Raw genomic sequence first — 21,732 nt, 5'->3', positions numbered from 1 at the left:
AGCAGGAAGGGCGGTTGAGCCCTGGGCCCTTCAAGCGCAAGGCGACAGCCCTAAGCACTACACCAGCTGCTGTCACTGTACCGTCATTACATTTTCTGGCTGCTAAAAGCATTTTGAAACATCCTGTCTGGGACAAGTTGAGGCTAACTTGCATGTCGACGAGGATGCGGAAACTTATCGCCGCTCCCTGAAGCTGTAGAGCAGGACGAAAATGGCAGCATTTTGAAACACGAAGCGTGCCAGACACTTCTGGTTTTTGTGGCTTACCTTTATTCCCCCGCATTACTCATTACATCTCTAGAAGGCATCATAAGAGGAAGTGAGGCCTATGAATAATTCAAGCGCTACAGTTCATTGTCGACTCCTTCGTGCCAGCGTAACCCCCTCCTCTCGGCGGAGACGCACCCCACCCAGGTATTTACAGCGTCGGTAACACAACACGGTTCTGCTGCTTTGTTAAACCCACGGTAAATACAATACGCTTCCTGGAGGAAACACGCTGATCTGGTAACATGGCGGGTTGCCTTGGTCCTGGTCCTGCCCATTTGCTTGCAGAGAAGCAGGACCTTGTGTCCCTATCTGTCTGGAAGCGCTCAAGTGCCGCTATGTATACACTAATGTAATTGCTCTCAAGTAGTTTGCTGAGTTGCTGAGTGCCTTTTAGACTTTGCAGCTCACATGGCTCACACCCAGGGAGGTTGTCTGGCACGTAACTATCAGTCCTTCGAATACTGAAGTCAGTTCCGCAGGTCCTTCTTCCTTACACCACATAACATCATGGAAAGCACTATGGTAAGGGCACAGCCTTGTAACTCGTATAGTGTCGATTCGGGGGCTCAGGGCCAGGGAGAGGTCCGGTTATTTTACTTCTGGTAACACATTCATGTGTAATAATGGGTAGAAATCATAATCTGTTTTGCATTAAAGCATCAGATAAGAAAATATAATAATTCTTCAGATTTCGGCGGTAGAGCCTGTAATTCATCTTTGGACTGTATTCGACAGCAGTGATCTCGCATGGCTGAGGCCCTTTTACCCTACTAGGGCACCGAAACTTGAGGAAAGACCAAGACGGGTGGAGCGGTGATGCTGTGAGCATGTGACACTGAGCTGTGGGCATCTGCGGGTATTTATTAAGAAAATGTGAGGCGGTGAAAAGCTTCACTGAGCATCAACGGTCTGCAGCATCCTGTTATGCACAGGAGGGAGCGACGGAGGTGCTGCCGCATCTGTTGATGCGCAAACGCTCGCACAGGCTGCACTGCCGAATCCCAAGAGAGCATGTGTTTACTCCTCGAACCTGCACCCGCTGCTCAGGAGAAGAGAGCGGAGCACTTCGGCGCAGCGGTTTCACTTCATGCGGCACACTGCGGTAACGTGCGTCCGTCGCAGGCGCCCGTTCACCTCGCCGTTCGAAAAAGAGAGGGATTCTGCTCTCGCCGGTGAGGCTCCTTCAAGAGGAAGCAGACCTTTCAGAGCTATAAAAAACAACACTGAAAACATCTGAAAGGGAGGAAAGATTGAAGGTAGACGAGATAATGATAGTAACTGGCATTCGGCGTGGTAGCCTGACCATCAAGCGAACAACAGGCACATCAAAGGAGAAATATCTGTAGTTTAAAGCCAGCACTTGATTTTCATTTTCGGATCTTGTTGCGACCTCTTCAGTATCTGCCTTACTGAAAAAGGCAGATCGTAAATGCAGGCAGATTGCCGCTGGGAGGATGTAAATTCGGGGGAAAAATCTGACGCTAGGCAAGCTACACAGAAACAAGCTTCTCTAGATGAGGTAAAACATACAGTACAAGTCTTGCTTTGAGTCCAGCTGCTGGAAACTAGTTTTGTTCACAAGGCGTTTGCTAAACAAGTTTGGTGAGGAAATGAGGCACTGTGTGTACTCAGATCTTCTGCAGGAGTACTCAGAGATGTAGGAAACTTGTGTGTGACTTTGCATTCAGTATTCAGTCCACTTTGTCCCATGCAGGCTCACATTTCTCATCGGTGCTGTACGTGAATCCAACCACGTGCTTCTTGTCACAGTAGTATGTTTGACTACTCGGTCCAATGTGTGTAACCACACACACACAATGTCTGAAACCGCTTGTCCCAAGCAGAGTCACAGCGAACCGGAGCCTAAACCAGCAACACAGGCCACAAGGGTGGAGGGGGAGGGGACACACCCAGGACGGGACGCCAGTCGGCCGCAAGGCACCCAAAGCAGGACTTGAACCCCCAACACACAGCAGACCCCACCCAAACCCATTGCGCCACCCTTTGTGTAACCAGTCTACACTCAACCTGTTCATCTACTGACGACCAACTTATCCAGATCAGAATCAACCGGACTTCTGGTCTTTCGTGATTCTAGTCTATTCTAGGGACAGCTGGCAATGTAGAGGTTAGAACTGCTGCCTTTGTACCCCAAGGTCGCAGCTTCGTCTCACCTCTAGCAGTAGTACCCTTGAGCAAGGTACTTTCCCGAAATTGTTTAAGTAAAAACTACCCAGCTGTATAAACGGGTAAGTAACTGTGAGTAGCTTAATTTTGTAAGCTGCTTTGGAGAAAAGTGTCACCTAAATCAATAAACGTAGTCATTTTACCCAAGGAACCAGAACATCCACAGTGCGGGTGCCCCATAAAATCTCCCTGCAGGCTGCTCTGCACTGCAAAAAGCAACATCTCAGGGTGGAGCCCGTTCCCCAACAGGCCTGGAGTCCCGCCTCCTGTGTCATAATGGACGCATTCTTTCCTTTCTTTTCACGCTTGGAACCCAAGGGACGGTGTGCAGCAATAAAGCGAAAGCATGGGCCGAGTAAGAGGATCTCTGCATGGAACCGCTACGGCCACCTAGGCCAGTAAAGCCCACACACCCCGGTGGGGCAGCCAGGCTGCACACAGTTTGCTGAGCCGAAGGACAGCGCTTCCGCAGCATCACGGCTGCTCTAGTTGCCACGTGGTTTCCACTCTCTTGTCAAATCACTGCTGTGACAAATCATTGCGTGATTTACGCATGAGCTCCCCAGGACTAAAATATGGACAGCAGAGTTCTCAGTACAGCGCTACGGCGGAACGGCAGTGCGAGAGGGCCTTGGGGAGGGGGTTGGTTGTGCTCCTGCACGGGAGCCAGGCTCACCGAGCTGTGGAGAGAATGAATGATTTATGCGTTTGTAGGACTCCGTCCCGCACCCCCCCCCCCCCACGCCTGGACTGGCCGCACAATGGGGGCTTTCACCTCCTTCCCAGCAAGCACGAGACACCCCCTCCCCTCTATCCTGAGCTGCTTATGTACAAAAAATGCAAGTCACTGCCTGGCAGGGAGGCACAGTAGTGGATGATGGATGGAAGACCCACACATACACACAAATCAAAACACACACCAGTTGAGGCACATGCAAACAGCCAGTTGTTGAGTGTAGCACTGCGTCTTTCACTCAGACTCAAGTAAACTGACTAAATAAGGGCCCAAGTGCATGCTGATCCAGAAAACACCCACACACACACACACACACACACACACACACACACACCCTGACAACCTCCATATCCTTACTTAGGCACAGTGTGCTGGAACAGCATGTCCAAGACCGAAACCTGAGCCCACAGTGCCGTCTATTCACACACAGAGGCACCCGTCGAGGTAACAGGCATCGCCTTGCTGGTTTCATTGGTCTGTTCGTGCCGTGTCACCTGACCAACCCGTCATGTGAAGAGACATCCTCGCACCCTCAGCAGTGCCAGAGTCTGACTAAGCGCACGTGTCCTAATTAGATGGAAATTACAGCATAAACACTGTGACCTAGTTCGTGTCTTTTAACGCTCTCTGATGTTGATGTTGTTTTCCTCTTGCTTTCCATTTGCTTTAATTATTCATCAATCAACCCGAACACAAGAAAATGTGTACATGAAAAAGATGGATTGCTATTTAACGTTTGGTCCATTAACTGATCCTGTGTGAGGCCAAACAGGCTTTTTGGTTTGTCAACAGAGACTGTGGATGCACTTGCCCCAAACACCCACCCCCACCACCCAGAATCAAGCTGTAAACCCCTGAGGAAGTCCATCCAGCTTTGTGAGCAGGTTTCTACCAAGGTATCAGACCCGGATGAGACCTATAATGTGGGGCAGTCAATAAAAACTAATCGATGCAATGCGCTTCTTGTATTGTTCTCTGAGTATGTCACTTTGAAGAAAAGCATCTGTTAATTGATTACATGTAAATGTAAAAACAGTGTCCTGGAGGTGTGAGAGAAAGACTCAGTTCTGGTTTATCAGATTTACACCTTGTAACACCCTGTGACTATAACACAGCTGTGTCATTAGAGCAACCTAACCATGTGAAGTGCTGACTAGACCCATATGACCGAAGCTTCATCAGTACCGCCAAGGGTTCAAATCTTGTTGCCATGGCCCAGAGCACCTCTTCTTAATGTCATCTTCACCTGACATGTAGGCCAAATGACATGCAAATTGCCACAGATAAGATTATCTGTAAAGCAAACAAATCCCATGCATGGTTTGTGTCACTGGGTGTGTGTGTGTGTGTGTATGTGTGTGTGTGGGTAGATGACATCGCCTTCCCCACATTACAAAACCTGTATTTCCACTCATACTGCAATAACAGGCTGTCAGCAGGCACATTCTTTACTGCGTGATTTTTTTGGAGAGGAGAAAAAATTAAATTAAAAATAAAAAAAGTACACATGGCACAAACCAAGACAAGGTGAGCAACCTGGGGGGGGCTTTGGCCAGTCCTCCAGAAGAGGGAAGCGCAGGCCTGTTGCAGAAGTGATTCTGCAGGAGGAACAATATACACACACACACACACTTTCTGAACCGCTTGTCCCATATGGGGTCGCGGGGAACCGGAGCCTACCCGGTAACACAGGGCGTAAGGCCGGAGGGGGAGGGGACACACCCAGGACGGGACGCCAGTCCGTCGCAAGGCACCCCGAGTGGGACTCGAACCCCAGACCCAACGGAGAGCAGGACTGTGGTCCAACCCACCACGCCACCACACCCTCCAGGAACAATACATTTATGAGATAAGATTGGGCAGAACCACAAAACAAGGTCCATCATGCAAAAGCACAGATGGAAGTGCAAACTGAGGGTTAATCTTTGCGGTCAAGGGCACCTTGACTACAGCTTGGAAAAGATTTCATCGGGAATCCATTTGACCAGCCACTGCTTGTGACATCCTGCTGGACTGTTAAAGAATTGAAAAAAAACATTATTTATTTTAGATTTTCATTAATCACTTGCATGCATGTACCTTTAAACAAAAATAACTGGCCTACTACTACTCCTAATTCTGCCCGCCAGCAAAAATTCCGAATTATTATTTATTCATTTAACTCACATTTTTCTCCAAAGCAACTTACAATGGTAGGTTTGTACACTGAGCTACATACAATGATTTACCCATTCATTCAGTGGGTAATTTTTACCGTTATCAGTTCAAGGTAAGGAGTGTGATGAAGAGTCTGCTGACTGCAATGTGTCGGGTCTCACTACTACGCCCCCTGCAGAGCCAGAGATGATTTAGTTTAATTCACGCTTGCACATTCTGCCAGTTACACTTGGAGCGTGGAGTAAAGGTGCGGCTGGAGCAGCAAGTGCATAATTCACAGCCCCTCTGCACCCCAGACATGGTCAAATAGAAGTACAACACGGGCTTTTTAGTGCCTCTCCACCCAAGCTCCCTGGCATCACTGTGTATTTAGGCACCTGCCTCTATCTGAAAACCCAACTGGGTCTCTCATTTTAGACACCTCTGCAAAACCAGATAGCTGCTTTGTGTTTCTTACTGTAATCTGTAGACGAAAAACAAGCCAAAGGACTCAAGACCTCTATTAGCACTGTAGCTCATTCAGATTCTATAGTCACATGAATTCTCTTACTCATAACAGAGAGAAATAAAGAATGCTTTTTTCTTGGTGATATTGTACATTGCAAATGCTCGATCAGAACGACCCCTGTTTGAGAAGGTAAATAGAAATCCCCGAAGCCACACTGGCCTGATGGGACTGACATTAAGGGGCTTTAATGAGACGTTGCCTGGGAGATCTCGGCAGGACCATGAAACACGCAACACATGGAAGGACTCTATAGACGTCATGGTGATACCTTCATTAGGACCTATACTACCCTGCAATGGATTGTGGGGAATTTCTGAACCCATTGTGTGGGATTTCTGAACCCATTGTGTGCTGTGTGTGATGGAACAAATTCTCTCCGACGTACTCCTATTTATAGCACAGTGAGGTCACAACGACGAAGGAGAAGACGGCAGCAGGAATGTCAACGAAGCTGGAAAGTCCAACGCAACAGCATGCTGATGTGGGATAAGGAGGACGGCACTCTGAGAGAAGTTCCCACCCATTTTCTCCATCGCGGAGCACAGGGGTCCATTACACAAGGTAGCTGAAGGGTATGATCATCATCTTCTCATCACATGGGCAGAAGTTGAAGAAAATGGGTGTGGCCGTGGCACTTTTCAAGAACGTGTCAAGATGTTACACTGGCTTTATTAAATGATATATACCAGTGTCACTCAACACGGGCTGTTAACCTACTCACTTTCAAGGTAACAATTTCAGGTCTTTTTCACTACTTTTTCATCCACCGGTGACAGCACTTTGATCATCTCCAAAAGCCTTCTGTTTTTGTCACAGGTGTTACGATAATCATGTGGGATAAAGTGATGTAGCTGTTTCCAAGGCTCAATATTTCAACACATCTGGTGAGTTATTGAGCAAAATTTCTCACTTCATTTATACCATTAAAAACCAAGGTGTGTCCAGTGAGGTGCAGAGCAGTAGCACTGCCTCTTGCCTTAGCTTGGGTCCTATAGTAGGGAGATCTACACCACAACACAACTGGATTTTGGCAAAGGCCCACTTGTTGTTCTGATGCAACAATGCCTTTGAGATAATGTGACCATGCGAGCAGAGCAGGAAGACTCCTAATTAGCGCTTGGCATCGAGGAGAAAGGCCTGGCAAGGGATGGGGGCCTGCAGGGGATAACGGGAAGCTTTGTGTAGGACAAGAAGTAGCAGGATGGGAGGCTCACAGTGGCTGAGGGAGCCAAGGTCCGCCCGCCAGCCAGATGCCTGACAGTGAGAAGGCCACACTGAACAAAGGAAGGCCTTGCGAATGTTCACACTGACAGCCTTGCTCATAGCTGCCACCTCATCTTCCTGTTTGTGCTGTTGTGCGAGAGTCCTCGGGTTTACGCTCAGTGGATGTTCCTTTCCACTCCGGGTTCTTTTTTTCATTCATTGCCTCTATTCCCGTAAAAGGGAGGTGAGATCTAGTATCTGGAGCCAGATTACAGGTTTCATTCAGCGGTGGTCTTTTTCAGAAAGCAGTTTCCCTCTGAGTGCTGTACATGTACCCGACGCACCACTTATTCCACACTACCACACTACATTAGTCATCAGTACATCAGTCATCCCCATAATGAAATATTAATTGGAGCAATTTAAGTGGAATACTTTGCAAAATAGAAAGCAAATGATTCAGCTTGAGCTTCTTAAACACTCAAGCACCAGCTGCAAAGTGGAAATATTCAAAGTGGATAAATGTAAATACAAGACTTGATTGTGTGGGCCTCAGTTATATTTATTGTGACAAAGTTTACTGTTATTATGCCATTGAGAGAAAAGAGGGCAAATCAGCAAAGCCACAATGTGTTCATCATGGAAACAGGGGAAACGGAGGTACAAACTTTTCACACGGGTCCTGAAAACCACTGTGCTGACCAATAAGGAAAGAAACATGGACACACGCTGACATGTTGAACACACTCGCACACTCACGATGAACACATAAAAACACACCGTCATATACATTGGTTTGGGAACCCATGTATATACAGTGCTGCTTGGAAGTATGTCAACCCTTTGTGTCCCTTAATGTTACCACGAAAATTTTTGGAATCAGAGGCAGTCTTTCATATCTGACATAATAGGTATGTACTTACCAATTACGTATTTTGTTTTCAAGGAAATCACATGTGTATTAGAAAAACAGAAGTAGTGCAGGTGCAAAAATGGGTAAGTAGAATCAGGGATATAAATCATAATCGTGTATTCCTTCTGTTTTAAAGATTTAGGATTTATATTTTATAAGTGTATGGTAATGTTTATGGCAGAATAATGACCATCCCTATAGGGTTCATGCAGTTTCAAGCAGCACTGTATATAGTGTACATGTAAAATCCAGGTGCTGAGTGGATTTGCTGTATGGCATATGTGCATTATAACCGAGTGAAGCGCTGCGCCATACACCTGGGTGTTTGCTACAGACAGCGAATGTCATCAGCGATCTGACTTGTACTGTCATGCTCCTCAGACCACGTTGTCTGCCCAGTGTCATGAGTTCTATTTCACAAGTGTGGGAGACAAATCAGATCTGGACAAAGACATCGTGGAAGGTTTCTGTCATTACAGACGTAGCAAGTAAAAGAGAAATGTGACCCGGTTCCTTCATAACCATGCAGTACAGTAGTATTCTTCAGAAAAAAAGCAAAAGATTAGATCACCTGCGGGCAAATGCCTGTCCTCCCACTGTCTCCATTACGCACACCTGTCGGCCGATTTTCCGTGTAGGAGTGTGTGTGACTCAAAGACATCCCTAACCTGAATGGTGAAGTTAGCACAGATCCAGTCTGAGTTTAGTGATTTCCTTACTTGCATGTTTGTTTTCACAGTGAAAGGCTTCATGGAGAACTAGGATTGATGTGTTAGGAAACACCAGTGGGGACACACCTGTTTTCCGCAACCTGGCACAGGGGACTAAAACTTGCTACAGCAGATCCTTGTATACCAGGGGCACCCTCGATCACGAGCCAACAAAAGATCCAACACACCAGGAACTTGGCTGTCAGGTTCAGTGGTCAGATGAAACACTTCACTTAAACTGAAAGTGACGTTCAGTTTATCTTCTGTGATAACTTGATATCGGCAGCAGGAGCGCAGTCAGGTTCAGAGGCATTTTCACACAAGTTTCGTCTTCTGTGCTTGCTGCATTGCTTTGCATGTCAAACTATTACATCCATGCTGTTGAGGCAGTTGAGGTTAGGCATCGTTTTGAGGAGATCAGGATTTTCATTATGTGCAAACTAAGGCACACAGTGTACCAGAAGTCGTGCCACCGCATGCCTTCTCTTTGTTGATTTTAATTAAATAAAGAAGACTGAAGAGAAGCATCCAGGACTAACTCTTGTTAAAATGAAAAGCAGAGTTCAAAACAGATCCACGTTTGCTCCAGGACTGATGTCAAACTGCACTTCAGAAGAAATGCACCTCCATTTTTTTGCTCAATAAGTGGTGAGGTGAAGAGAGATCACAGCAGAAAGGAAGGGGTCAGGTGAGGAACTGCAGCGGGCTTTGCGAGAGGCCAATGTGCTGGTAAGCCGATCGGGAGTACCTGGATCATGCCATGGTGTTAAGCAGCTTGATTCATGGTACGTGACAAGAGGAGGGTGGAGAATGGAATGGCTTACAGTCCCACGATCAAGGCCAGCTACTCTGTTCAGCTTCTGAATAGCCTCATTGTGACAGCCATACTGCTCTTTGTTTATAAAACATTTTAAACCTCAGTGATTCTGGCTCGGTCCCTCAAATCAAGCCCAGAGTGCAAGTGTTTACCTAAAGATGTAGAGTCTGAGCCTTCCCATGCCTTCCCACTTCCCTCCAGAATTACCAGAGCTGGAGAGTAGCTCATGATGGAAAAAGCACGATGGCTGACATTGACAGTGGCACCCCTATTCATGTCTACGCTGGACCCATATTGTCGTGTTGTCCACACACTTTTTCTATATATAGATATTCTCTGGACATGCTCACATGGTCACACCACCAGCTATGCCCACACTACCAGACAGGCCACACCCATGGGTCTATCCTGGCTATTGCTCATCATGGCCTAAGACGGGCACTGATCATCAGACGTTCAACAGGTCCTCCTCTTCCTCATTAACAGATCCAGCTCTCCAGCTTTCTTCCTCTTCATGATTGATGAAGATAATTGAAGATCTACATTTCTGGTGTATAACTACTTCTCCTTCAGCTCTAACACTGCTAGCGTTCAGGTAGTTTTTAAAATCTGAATCCATTTACTGATGTGCTCTGGAAACATAAAGTCTGATTTCAGCTGTGCAAGAAAAACAACTTCTTTTCCCATTTCCAGAAAGCCACTTCACACGCTGGAGAAAATAGTTACCAATTTTGGTCTGTGATTTGGAGCCCTCTTTAGTAGCTTTATTTAGCTAAGGAACTTGAGCTATTTTACTCATGACCATGCAAACATATGACTTCTTTGGTCCTTTGCATCTTTTTTGTTGAATCTTCCTACTGTCATTACTTTCTCTGTCCTTCTTCTGCTAGACCCATCCTTTTTACTTATGTAGAAATTCAGGAATGAAGGTCATATTCTCAAGTTAGCCCTTTTTCTAACAGCGAAACTTAAAATATGTGTTTACAGTCTACTAATGATAAATTTACTTAACAACTCAGTGTTTGTATGTGTGTGTCTGTCTGGTTGTCCCTAATGTGTGACTCACCAGAGAGAAGCAACCTGTGACAGACACTCTGCACATAAATAAAATTCTATGTGGTCCATGTCCTTCCGCTGCCCCCAGAAACACCAACCATTTGTGACCTCATGAAAGAGCATATTATGACACATCTGAGTGCAATGTAGCATATAAACATAAAAAAATGCTGAAGAGGAAAGTGTAAATATGCACTGTTTTGGTAACTGCATTCCAAAAGGCACAGTGGCTGGAGTGAAAACTGCTGTTCCATTGCTTAATCTCATCTCAAAGAAGGTGTTGAGGAAACTTTCATCTTTGTCCCGTTAAAAGTGTTCTCTTTTTAAAGCATCTCTAAGATCTTAATTCCTACATATAATACAATGATGTTGTGCTGTGTCCTATAATGTGTACAACTCTCCGCAGTTAGTCTTTGAATTTAAAGAAGGTGTTGCATAAAACCGCCCAATGTCACTGCTCTATTAGGATTACAGGACAGCTTTCGTTACACTGCTCTTCTCTTTCTTCAAGCCCTGGAGCAGAATAGGCTGGCAAAAACCTACCATTCATACCAATCAACTTAAGTGCTTCCATATTTAAAAGGTAATAGACAAGGAACAACATAGACTGTGGCATGGAGTGATAATTAATGCCATGCTTGTTTAAGGACCTACTTTGATAAGAATTATTCTTTACCCAAGCAAGTCATGTTATCTACTACAAACAGAAAAGTGTGAAAAAGAGGAAATCAAACAGAAAGTACCAATTTAAAATTAGGTGTAAATGTCGTCACTTATTTCACACACACACACTTTCTGAACCGCTTGTCCCAGACAGGGTCGCGGGGTAACCGGAGCCTACCCGGCAACACAGGGCGTAAGGCCGGAGGGGGAGGGGACACACCCAGGACGGGACACCAGTCCGCCGCAAGGCACCCCAAGCGGGACTCGAACCCCAGACCCACCAGAGAGCAGGATCCGGTCCAACCCACTGCGCCACCGTGCCCCCACTTCACTTATTTCAATATGCTAATAAGAACAATTTACCCTTTGATGAGTATGTAAGGTATCATGTTGACAATGGACAATGGAAGGACAGCAAGGTAAACAGATGGGCCATCAAAATCATCACACAGTGATCACAATATTGTAGGTGTACTCTAACCTGTAGGGGGGCTAGTGTTTAATTTATGGAATTTTTCATTTTATTTCATGCTTCTGTTGTTGTTCATTCTTCTGGAAAGACCTCTCACTCTGGAGATTGTGCCTTAAACAACTGTCTGAATTTTGGTTCTGGAATGCTGAGGTAACATTCATCGGTTTCTGAAACCCAGAGCTTTCAGGTAACAAGCCCCAAGCTCGCAGCTCAACTTGCTTCTCTTTAAAATCTTCACAACAATGGAAAACATCAGTGTAACACAATGTGAATAACACACCCTGTCCTGGTGCACATTATGAACCATCAGTTGTGCAACCTGGCACAGAGACAGCAGGAAATAAATAGCATTCCGTTAGTTTGAGGGGAAAAAAAAGCAGATCTACGAAGTCAAACCTGAATATAATTCATGGTTTAAGAGTCAACCATTTAAAAGGAGAAAAAATGAAAAGTCTACTTTTTGGTTGGTTTCTGTAAAGTCCTTCTTCAGCAGGACTGATCTCTCAGGTAGATTGCATACAACTGAGGGCGGAAAGATGCTAAGATAGCTCTCTTCCTACTTCCGCTTTATCAATGGTCAATGCTAGCTGCAGATCGGATATCAACAACAGACCCAGCAGAGGCGCTGTAGACACAGCGCGACCCGGTTCCCCTCTTGATCTTTGACCCGAGGGGCAGCTGTCAGCTTCCTGTTCCTGTTGGAATGCCGACATGTTCAACAGCAGTTTTGAATAGTCAAATGGAAACCCTCGCCTCTGGCAAAAGAGTAGACAGAGGCAGGAAACACAATCCGCTAATGCAAAGCTGTTCCACTGTAATGCAAATGAGGCGGATGGGCAACTGTCCGAGCCCAGGACACAGTGGCATTGTGTTACACCGCTTTGCACTGAGCCTGAAGGAAGGGCCATGAGGCAAGTTGTTTGGAGTCAGGAGTTTGGTATAGCGGGGGTTGGGCAATCATCTTGCAGCAACTCCACCTTAGCGACACAAGAAAATGACATCTTTTCATTCTCTGCATCATGCTGGCATGACACGCTATGGTGCACCAGTCCTGGTTTTGATGTCCACAGTGGCACAGTTACAAATTCAGTCCAACTCCCATAGACCTGACCTAAACCACTCTGTTTTGCTCAATTTATGTTTATCAAGACCCTGAAGAAGCTTAAATTCTAAGTAGATTTGAACTGAAGTCCCAGCTAAGAAACTAAAGGACAATAATGCAGAAAGACCTGGTACATTAATTAAAGAATTAGATTGCACCATGATGTCAGTACTAGGAAGCATGAATGGCAGTTGTCTACAAAGGAAAGATGACTGAGAGGTTATGTGAGTAAATACCTCAAAGCTACTACTACTAAGGTAATTCACAGTGAGATAATGAAGAATGACTTGGATTTAGTTGCTGAGTTACTGAACTCTTAAAGACAAGAACCAAGGCCCCTTTTTAGACCTGACACACCAGTATTCCTGCACAGCTTTCATCCATCCCATGGGTGTTCTGAGAGTTTCATAAAGTCTTTCAGGTTCTCGGTGGCTCCAGAGCTATGAGCCAGACTTGAGCAAAGAGAGTCGGCTATCCACAGACACCCAGAAAGGCAAGAGCATCTTGCCTTTGTCTGTCCTCCACCATCATCTTCCCCATATTTTTCCATTATCACAAAAAAATCAGTATCATACTTATGTAAAGAATTCCCAAGTTGGTAGTATCAACTGAACAGCAGTTTGCTTAACCCTGAAGGGCACTAGTCAAATATTCAGACTATCGGTAAACGGATGGATAAAAACACAACACTAAGTTATACAAGCTGTTTCGGATAGAGGTGTCTGCCATCACAATGTGACAACAATGACAGCCAGAACGTCAGGATGTGGTTTTTATCAAAGGTATCGGTCTGCGGCCGCCCACGGAGCAGCCGCGCTTGCAGCCTTGCCGAAGTTTGTAAACAGGAGATCAGGAACGCGCCTGCATTCCCAGGCCTCTCTCCTCCAGGGGCAGATAAAGGAACTGGTCATTCCGGAACGGAGGTGGAAACCATGCAGAGCCAGGGATTTTTTTGCCGAAGCCTGAGTCGAGGAGCACATGGGTTGGGGAAGCACCTGTGAGGATCAGAGCCATCTCAACACAGATATTTCCCCAGCAAGCAGAGATCTTGCTCTAGGAGGTGGCCTTGTGTCTCTCAATCTATCTGGACATTTGGAAAGCTGATGGCAATGACGCACGCAATCAAAATTCACTAATCTAGGGGTTGCCATCAGCCATTGCCTGTTTACTCAGGATTGGATTTATAAAGCAAGCAAGAATTTAAACCTGTGTCTTCTGAAAGGAACAGCAGTCTATAATTTTGTTTCTTTGTTCTAACCTTTCCTTGATGGTTCATTTCTATTTGTAACATCTGATTCTCTTTGAGTGGAATTATTGCATTGTGTTTCGTTTCAATTTTGCACTGGTGCCGGAGCAAAATAAATCCAGGAAATCAAGGAAAACAATCCATACTGATATACAAATGCCCCAGAGTTTGAGTTGAGACTCTGCTGTAGCAATAGCAGGAAGGAATTGAGGTGGGACCCATGAACTCAGGCAGCAGCAGAAGAGGAAAGCAGGTGTTCATAAGATATTAAGTAGTAATCACTGCATGAAAAGACAACTGGAAAAGGTAGACAACATTTCCACAATGCTGAGTTCACAGGGAGAGGGGTGCGGTGATGCAGCGGGTTTGGCCAGGTCCTGCTCTCTGGTGGGTCTGGGGTTCGAGTCCTGCTTGGGGTGCCTTGCGACAGACTGGCATCACGTCCTGGGTGTGTCCCCTCCCCCTTCAGCCTTACACCCTGTGTTGCCGGGTTAGGCTCCAGCTTGCCGCAACAAGCAGCTTCGGTCAGTGTGAGTCCACAGGAAGCTTTTAAACATACAGAAGCCTTACAAAGAGCAATGCATGCTTAGCCTCTGAGACACATTTTATTATTTCTTTCTTAGTTTTCTCTGCACTGCACCTTGAAGGCATGGAGACCCTCTGACAAACTATGAGGTTCACGACTCCACACACGACAAGTCATCGTGACAATAGGAGACAACGCCGTCTCTGTCTCACTGCCGGCACCCTGCAGCTTCTTGTACAGACGGTGGCAGGTGCATTTCCAGCGGTCATCTCAGATACCACGGATCACCTCGGCTATAGAAATTTCATTTTCCCGCTCGATAGTTCCCACTCACACGTAGCAGAGACAAAATTGGCTGCCCGGACAATGTCTGACTGTTATATAATAATATAACAGAGCATGTCATTGTACCGGAGGGGCTGATGGGGAGTCCGTCCACTGAGACCCTACACTTGTGCAACACAAGGAGAACAGGCATAAAGGAGGTCTAAAGCGAGGGCCTATGACTCATCTCGCTGGTAAATTATCTCTGGATCAGCAAACAGGTTAGCGTAACAATTACAAATGAGGGTGGAGAGGTGGACTCACCAGCCCTCACCACGGCACTTCGGGTGCCATAGTGACTGACGGGTTGGACAGGGTCACACCGGATGCCTCAATCCTGCTTTTATGTTTTCCATTGAAGTCCCATGTTCAGCACGCTGTACCGAAACACAGTCCCTCCTTTCCCCACCCATGTTTGTCCCCACTTCAGAGGGAGCTCAGTTCCTCTGAACTCAAAGGGACAAAAGTGAAAGCGGAAAAGCAGCTAATGGAGCGAATGATCACGCACACACATTCTGTCTGTCTCCCACACGCAGACATTGTCCAACGTCTTCTCTGAAGCTTGCACTGACAGACTCCTAACGAAAACCTCGTGTGGTGAGCGTGGTGATTACAGAGCAGCGTTGGCAGGTCATCTTTTGGTCCACCTTTCAAATTCAAATGAACACAGGTACCACTGCACAGTTTCAGCAGCCACATTTGTACTGGGTAATGTCCCCATGTGAACTCAAGCAAAGAGAAAATGAACTGGGGAATCCCAGCAGGGTAACAGTTCTCTGTTCCATATTTCTGTACCAAACGTGAGCGCCTGAGATCTTCAGCCCACCCCTTGTTCAAGCAGGCTTCATGATGTTCTGAAGTCACAGGTCAGAAACCAGGTACGTTTCCTTCGGGGACGACCGACAGCGCCAGGCAGAGAGGAAGGGTGTCAGAAGGGTCCACAAATTAATGAATAAATTATTCAAATCAAATGCAGCACACAGGGGGGCAACAGGCTGCCAGCAGTGCTGCTTTATCGCTTCAAAGGGGAAATGAGCAGCTACAGCAGCCTGCAAATGAATGGAAAGAAGTTCTGGTGGAACACAGCAGGCACTGAATAAACAAGGCAGGCCATGACTCACCACGATCGAGCAGTTTAGGCCAGCGATGCAGGGAGACAGGGCAGTTCGTGCCATACTCTATCGCCCTAAAGTGAAGACCTGCTTCTGTCGAAGTTAGTCAGATGAGGAGGTCGCCCGGGAGCAGCACTGATGAGTACCACGCTGGCTGGCGGGCGCTCGGCAGCGGACCCATAAACACGGTACTATTAGAGGAAGTTATGGTCCGTCTGGTGGTTTAATACACAAAGACCACACTCCAACAGAAGGTAGCTGCTCGTCTTTCACTGCAAAGGAAACGCATGCCGCTGTCAGTCGTGACAGGACAATGAAACTGCGTCGATTTGCAGCCCCATCGTGACGGCTGACGGCAGAGAGAAGTTAACGCCATTTTTATACATGAGATTAAAAAGTGCAAGATAACTTCGCGGTGGGTCCAAAGAGAAGTCCAGTCAAGCATACTAAATATTTATCGGAGCCACAGCTGTGATTTGCTGACTGACTGCTGCGTCCATCCAATGTAAACATGTTCATCAAAGAGAAGGCATGCGATATCAGAAGCTGCGTATGTAAAGAGACTTCCTTCCCTTGTAGGGGCATACCCAGGGAAGATGCAATCCAGTCTTGTAAATCTTGCTTTTGCTCAGTTCTGATGCCTCCAGTGAAACAATCATGGAAAGAGTCATCAGCATAAAGACCGAGCGAATGCCCCCAGACAGGCACCCGTGGCAAATGTTGGCGTTCAGCATCCGCGTATGTTCGGCAACGTGCGATGCGTGCGCATCACGGATCGGGATCAGGTGGTAGACTGCTATAGATTGGATTACATCTTGTTTCTTTCCTTTGATTGCTTCGGTAAACAAAACAATGAATAACGCATTATTGCTGTGGAACAGCCTATAACACATTTTCATTTCTTTCCTCGGTTTTGGAACCACTTGAAGTTTATCGCTGATTGCTTCATAAAACAATCTCTGTCCTCCTCAGATTAGTCACCTGTAGAAACCCGGCAAGAGAGAGAGAGAGAGAGATGTTCTGCCACCTTCACATTTCACAGCACGCTGTACTGGTATGTGTCCACCAGGTAAAACTGACTGTGTGTCAATGCCTGCGGCCATCGGGTATGAGATGTTTCCACACATAAAGCCAGCTGGAGACCGCAGGGGCGACCGCCCTCAACACTCACATGCACTAAGGTGAAAGTGCGTTAAAGGCAGTCGTACGATTCAGTTAATGAATTAATGAAAGGATAATAAGTGAGGAAAAGCAGAGGCCGGGCAGCGCGCAGCACACCCCTTATTTTCCGAATAAGAAGACCTTCGCTGGCTTCTATCAGGTGCAAGAAGCTCTTATCGCATGTATTTGTCTGTAGCGACCCGGCCCACGGAAACACGCACGGCAACCAACGGCGGTCCCGCACGCACTCCGCATGCCGCTGCGCCGTGATTCCCAGCAGGCACGTAGGGGAGGGGCGGAGGGGGCACGGCAAGAAGGCTCACCTTCTGGTCTACAATGGAGCAGGCGACTTGCTTGACGTAGGCCAGGTCGGCGGACTGCGGCAGCAGCACCGACTCCCGGGTCAACCCGATCTGGATGATGAAGGACACCCCGGCCGGGGCGCCGTGCCCCGGGGGCGGCGCGGCGCCGCCGGGCCCCGGGCCGGGCGTGCAGTCCGACGACGGTAACCCGGGTTGAGGGGCAGCGGGCGCCACGGCGATGGGGATCCCCTGCTGGACCACCAGGGAGCCTGGGGGCGAGGGGCCGCCCAGGGGGAAGAAGATGGGTGAGAGAAGGCCCGAGGGCAGGCATGGGCTAGCATGGGTCATCCTGCTGATGTTGGTGGGCGAAGGAGCCTTAGGTTAACTGTGTGCCGGAATGAAAACGCGCGCTCTCTCGGCCCGGACCTAGGCAGCCCCTCCCGCCCTGACGGGCGCGAAAGACCGGACAGTCCGCTTTTGTTCCCCCGCGCCGTGCCTCTCACTTTACTCTTTCTTCTCTATTCCTCTTCTGTGTGAAAGAAGCAAAAGCGGAGAAGGAGACCGCGGAGGACTTGGGGCCGCACGCCGCGCTGCGCCCTTCCTCCGTCTGCCTCTCACACGCAGATCCTCAGAGGAGAAAGTCCAAACTTGAGCAGAGGAGCAAAATGTGGCTCAGGAGGGGCGAAAAAAAAAGAAAAAGGAAGGGAAAAGATGAATAATTTTGCCCTACAAAATGGCTTCCTTGTGCAGCAGGAAACTATGTGAGCGGAGGAGAGAGAAAAAGGCCCGGTTGGGCTTGCTTTACAAGTCACGCTCTGTTTCAGTTTCTTGCCCGTGTGTGTGTGATTGTGCGCGCGCGCGTGTGTGTGTGTGTGTGTGTGTGTGTGTGTATGTACAGGTCCCTCCCTCAGCTCTGCCTCCACTTCTGCACTTTCTGAACTTTGTCAGACCCGAGGAGGAAGTCGGATGATGGGCAGCTCCTCTCGGCCAATGAGCACGAGGCATGGGTTACGGATACATTGTGATGTCACGGTTGACTCCACCCCCATTCCCCTGACTCCACCCATCCCGCCAGCCCTCCCTCCCCTCCACTCCACTCCACTCCACTCCCTGTGCCCTTCTTCGCAAGGCTGTGTGCGCAGGCGGTGTGTCTTGTTTACTTCCCTTGGCTTTCCTGCCCTGAAGAAGGCCTCCCTTTCCTGCTCCCGCAGCCTGGAGGAGACGGGACAAGCCCCTCCGCGTCTCCGTCTCTTGGCCCCGCGTCCGCGCCCGTCCCACGAGCCGCCCCTCGGACCTCCCCCTCTCGTCCCTCTCCCTGCCTTGCCGTCCGCGCAGGGGTTCGATCCCAAGCGAGACCCCCTGCCGGAGAGCGGCTTCCCGAACCCGCACCTGTGCGCGAGGGGGAGGAGGCCAGCAGGCTGACTGCTAACAAAGCGACACACATTAGTCTAAAGCACCATTAAACATTTGTTAATTTCGCTGACGCTCATCTCAGGAGCAAACTTACAGCGATTGACTCATTGGTACAGCTGGGTTATTTTCACTGGAATTATTCAGGGTAAGTACCTCGCTCAAGGGTACTATATGGGGAATGGGATTTGAACCCGGGTCCGTCAGATTCAAGGTAGCAGTTCTGACCGCTTCACTAAATGCGTAATAGGGCTATTCTGAACCGGAGTCTTCAGACAGACAGACACACACACACACACACACACACACTTTCTGACCCGCTTGTCCCATACAGGGTCGCAGGGAGCCGGAGCCTAACACGGCAACACAGGGCGTAAGGCTGGAGGGGGAGGGGACACACCCAGGACGGGATGCCAGTCCGTCGCAGGGCACCCCAAGCGGGACTCGAACCCCAGACCCACCGGAGAGCAGGACCTGGTCCAACCCACTGCGCCGCTGCGCCACCACACCCCCCTTCAGACGTACAGAACCAGTGAAAAGTGTGAGTCCACCTGGGCACCCTGGGGAGAACCTCTACGGGACAAGGCGGACAGGAGACTGAAAGCACAGCCACCTATAAGTGTCCCACTTCTCTGAAAACTGCTCCAGGGGAGTCGGGAAGACGCTGCTACTGATCTCTTTTCCAAGCCAACAGCCTCGTGGACAAAAACCAGTTTCCACCAAGCGTACTCGGACTTTACACTGGTACTGCACGCACAGCCTCCGTATCGGGTCCGCTCGCCAGGAGGGACAAGGAGCGCCGTCCCCAACGTCCCCTCGCTGCCTTGCTGGCGTCAGGACAGCGTGTGGCACCCAGCCCTGAGCCCAGGCTCCGTCCGCAGTGTGCAGATGCCTACCAGGCGTGTGTAAACCTTTTAAAACATTTGTGTGAGTCGACGGAGGCAAGAGGGTGAACATATGACCGATACCAAATTTAACCTGTTTTTAAACGCGCTGGACGGGGTGTCACCCTCCCCAAACCCACAGGAATTATGGCTGTAATAATTATGGTCACTTTCAGGAACATTCAAGATGTGAATGAATGAGTTGTAATAAATGAGTAGCAGAGTAAACAGTGTCCACAGTGAATAGCTTTGTTCTTGTTGACTTCGTTTTCAGTTTGACTGCGGAGCGACTGTTGTGCGGACACCCCCCCCCCCCAACGTTAAAATGGGCTGGCACTGTATTTTGAAAAATATAGCAGCCCTCCACAAAAACCGGCTGTCAGCTGTTGGTAAGGCAGAGCATTTTGGACATGTGCTACTTTCACAGGGTACCTGTACATTAGATTAGAAACTGACCAGATTTAACGGTAAAGCAACATCGGAGAAATGGAATAAAGAGGGGAGACTAACTTCTTATATATACTGCACGTTGTGTGTCATATTATGAGGCCATTATGTTGGCTCCTCAAGGAGGTGATGGGGGCACTGAGCACCTTGAGTCATGACACTGGGGCCTAACCTGGCAACTCAGGGCACAAGGCTAGAAGGAGAGGGGACACACCCAGGACGGGACGCCAGTCCATCGCAAGGCACCCCAAGCGGGACTCGAACCCCAGACCCACCGGAGAGCAGGACCCGGTCAAACCCACTGCGCCACTGCACCCCCCTCTTCCACTATAACTGTAACCTGTAAATGTTGATTTTATTTGCTATTATTTCATTTGTTTCTATTATTTATTTTATTTATTAGTTACTATTTGGTATTTTGTTTGGCGTAACTGTGTAACGTATGTATCATGTCACGTGAAATGCCATGTTGTCCTGTTGAGCTGCTGTGTGTAAATTTCTCCGCAGGGATTAATAAAGTCTTTCTTATCCTGTCCTGACCTGCCCTATCTGTATATACAATGAAAGGACCAGGGTTTGAATGCCCATACCTGCCGTAGTTCCCTTCATCAAGGTTCTTTGACTGTTATACTCAAAATTACCCAGCTGTCTCAATGGGTAAGTAATTGTAGGTTGTACGTTTTGGTGAAATGAGGTGTCAGGTAATACTTAATGTCAGTCTGTGTCCCGAGTTTTGTGCCGTCAGTCCTCTGTTGCTGTAACCAGTGCGTGAAATTGGCAATTACGTGACCCACGTAGAAACAATTAGGTACAGTATCCATGACAGCAGGTCACAGAAACCCAGGTTATCTCAGAAGGACTTGCAAATTAAAAACCTAGTTCTTCGGTGCTTATCTGCTACCGAAAGGCGACCTGCTGTACAGAGACGCAGCGTCATTCAGAAGGGGCAATCCGACATTTTCTTGGTAATTCGTTGAAGAAAAAAAACTTTATCCACGTTCATTTTGTCTTACATGGGGGTGCGGTGGCACAGCAGGTTTGGGTTGTGCCTGCACTCTGGTGGGTTTGGGGTTCGAGACCTGCTTGGGGTGCCTTGCAACGGACTGGGATCCAATCCTGGGTACGTCCCCTCCCCCTCCAGGCTTGCGCCCTGGGTTGCCGGGTTAGGCTCCAGCTTGCCGCGACCCCACCTGGGACAAGCAGCTTCAGACAGCGTGTTTTCCTTACCTTGTAATAACATTAATGCGTCAAGCACGACCGTTGATGGATCTACGTCCCACTCCAGCGAAACATGTGACATGACAGCAGAGCACAGAAAAAAAAAAAAAAAAAAAAAAAACAACACTTTCAATTTCATTGTCACAAATGAGACACCTGCTTGGATTTTTTTTTTTTTCTCTTCCAAAGTGTGTATGGATTTTGTGTTCACGCAGCCCACAGCCACTGGCACTCTTTTTCACTCTCCTCTCATTCCACCATATGATGGGTTTGGTTTCAGGTGAATTAGTGACTCTAAACAGCCCTTT

The 21,732-nt window shown here is 48.0% G+C and overlaps 1 protein-coding gene across 1 annotated transcript in view; it reads right to left on the bottom strand.

Moving 5' to 3' along the window:
• prkd2 (protein kinase D2) overlaps nt 1–18,914 on the bottom strand; it is a 36,962-nt gene extending 18,048 nt beyond the window's left edge. The window contains exon 1 of the mRNA XM_018748768.2: nt 17,487–18,914. Within this exon, the coding sequence (XP_018604284.2) occupies nt 17,487–17,813 (327 nt within the window). The 5' untranslated portion in view covers nt 17,814–18,914. The remainder of the gene's footprint in view (nt 1–17,486) is intronic.
• Between the last annotated feature and the right edge of the window lie 2,818 nt (nt 18,915–21,732).

Source organism: Scleropages formosus, chromosome 10, assembly GCF_900964775.1.
Source record: "Scleropages formosus chromosome 10, fSclFor1.1, whole genome shotgun sequence".
Classification (NCBI taxonomy): Eukaryota; Metazoa; Chordata; class Actinopteri; order Osteoglossiformes; family Osteoglossidae; genus Scleropages; species Scleropages formosus.
Note: the sequence above shows the minus strand (reverse complement) of the source record. Positions and strands in the feature narration are given on the sequence as shown.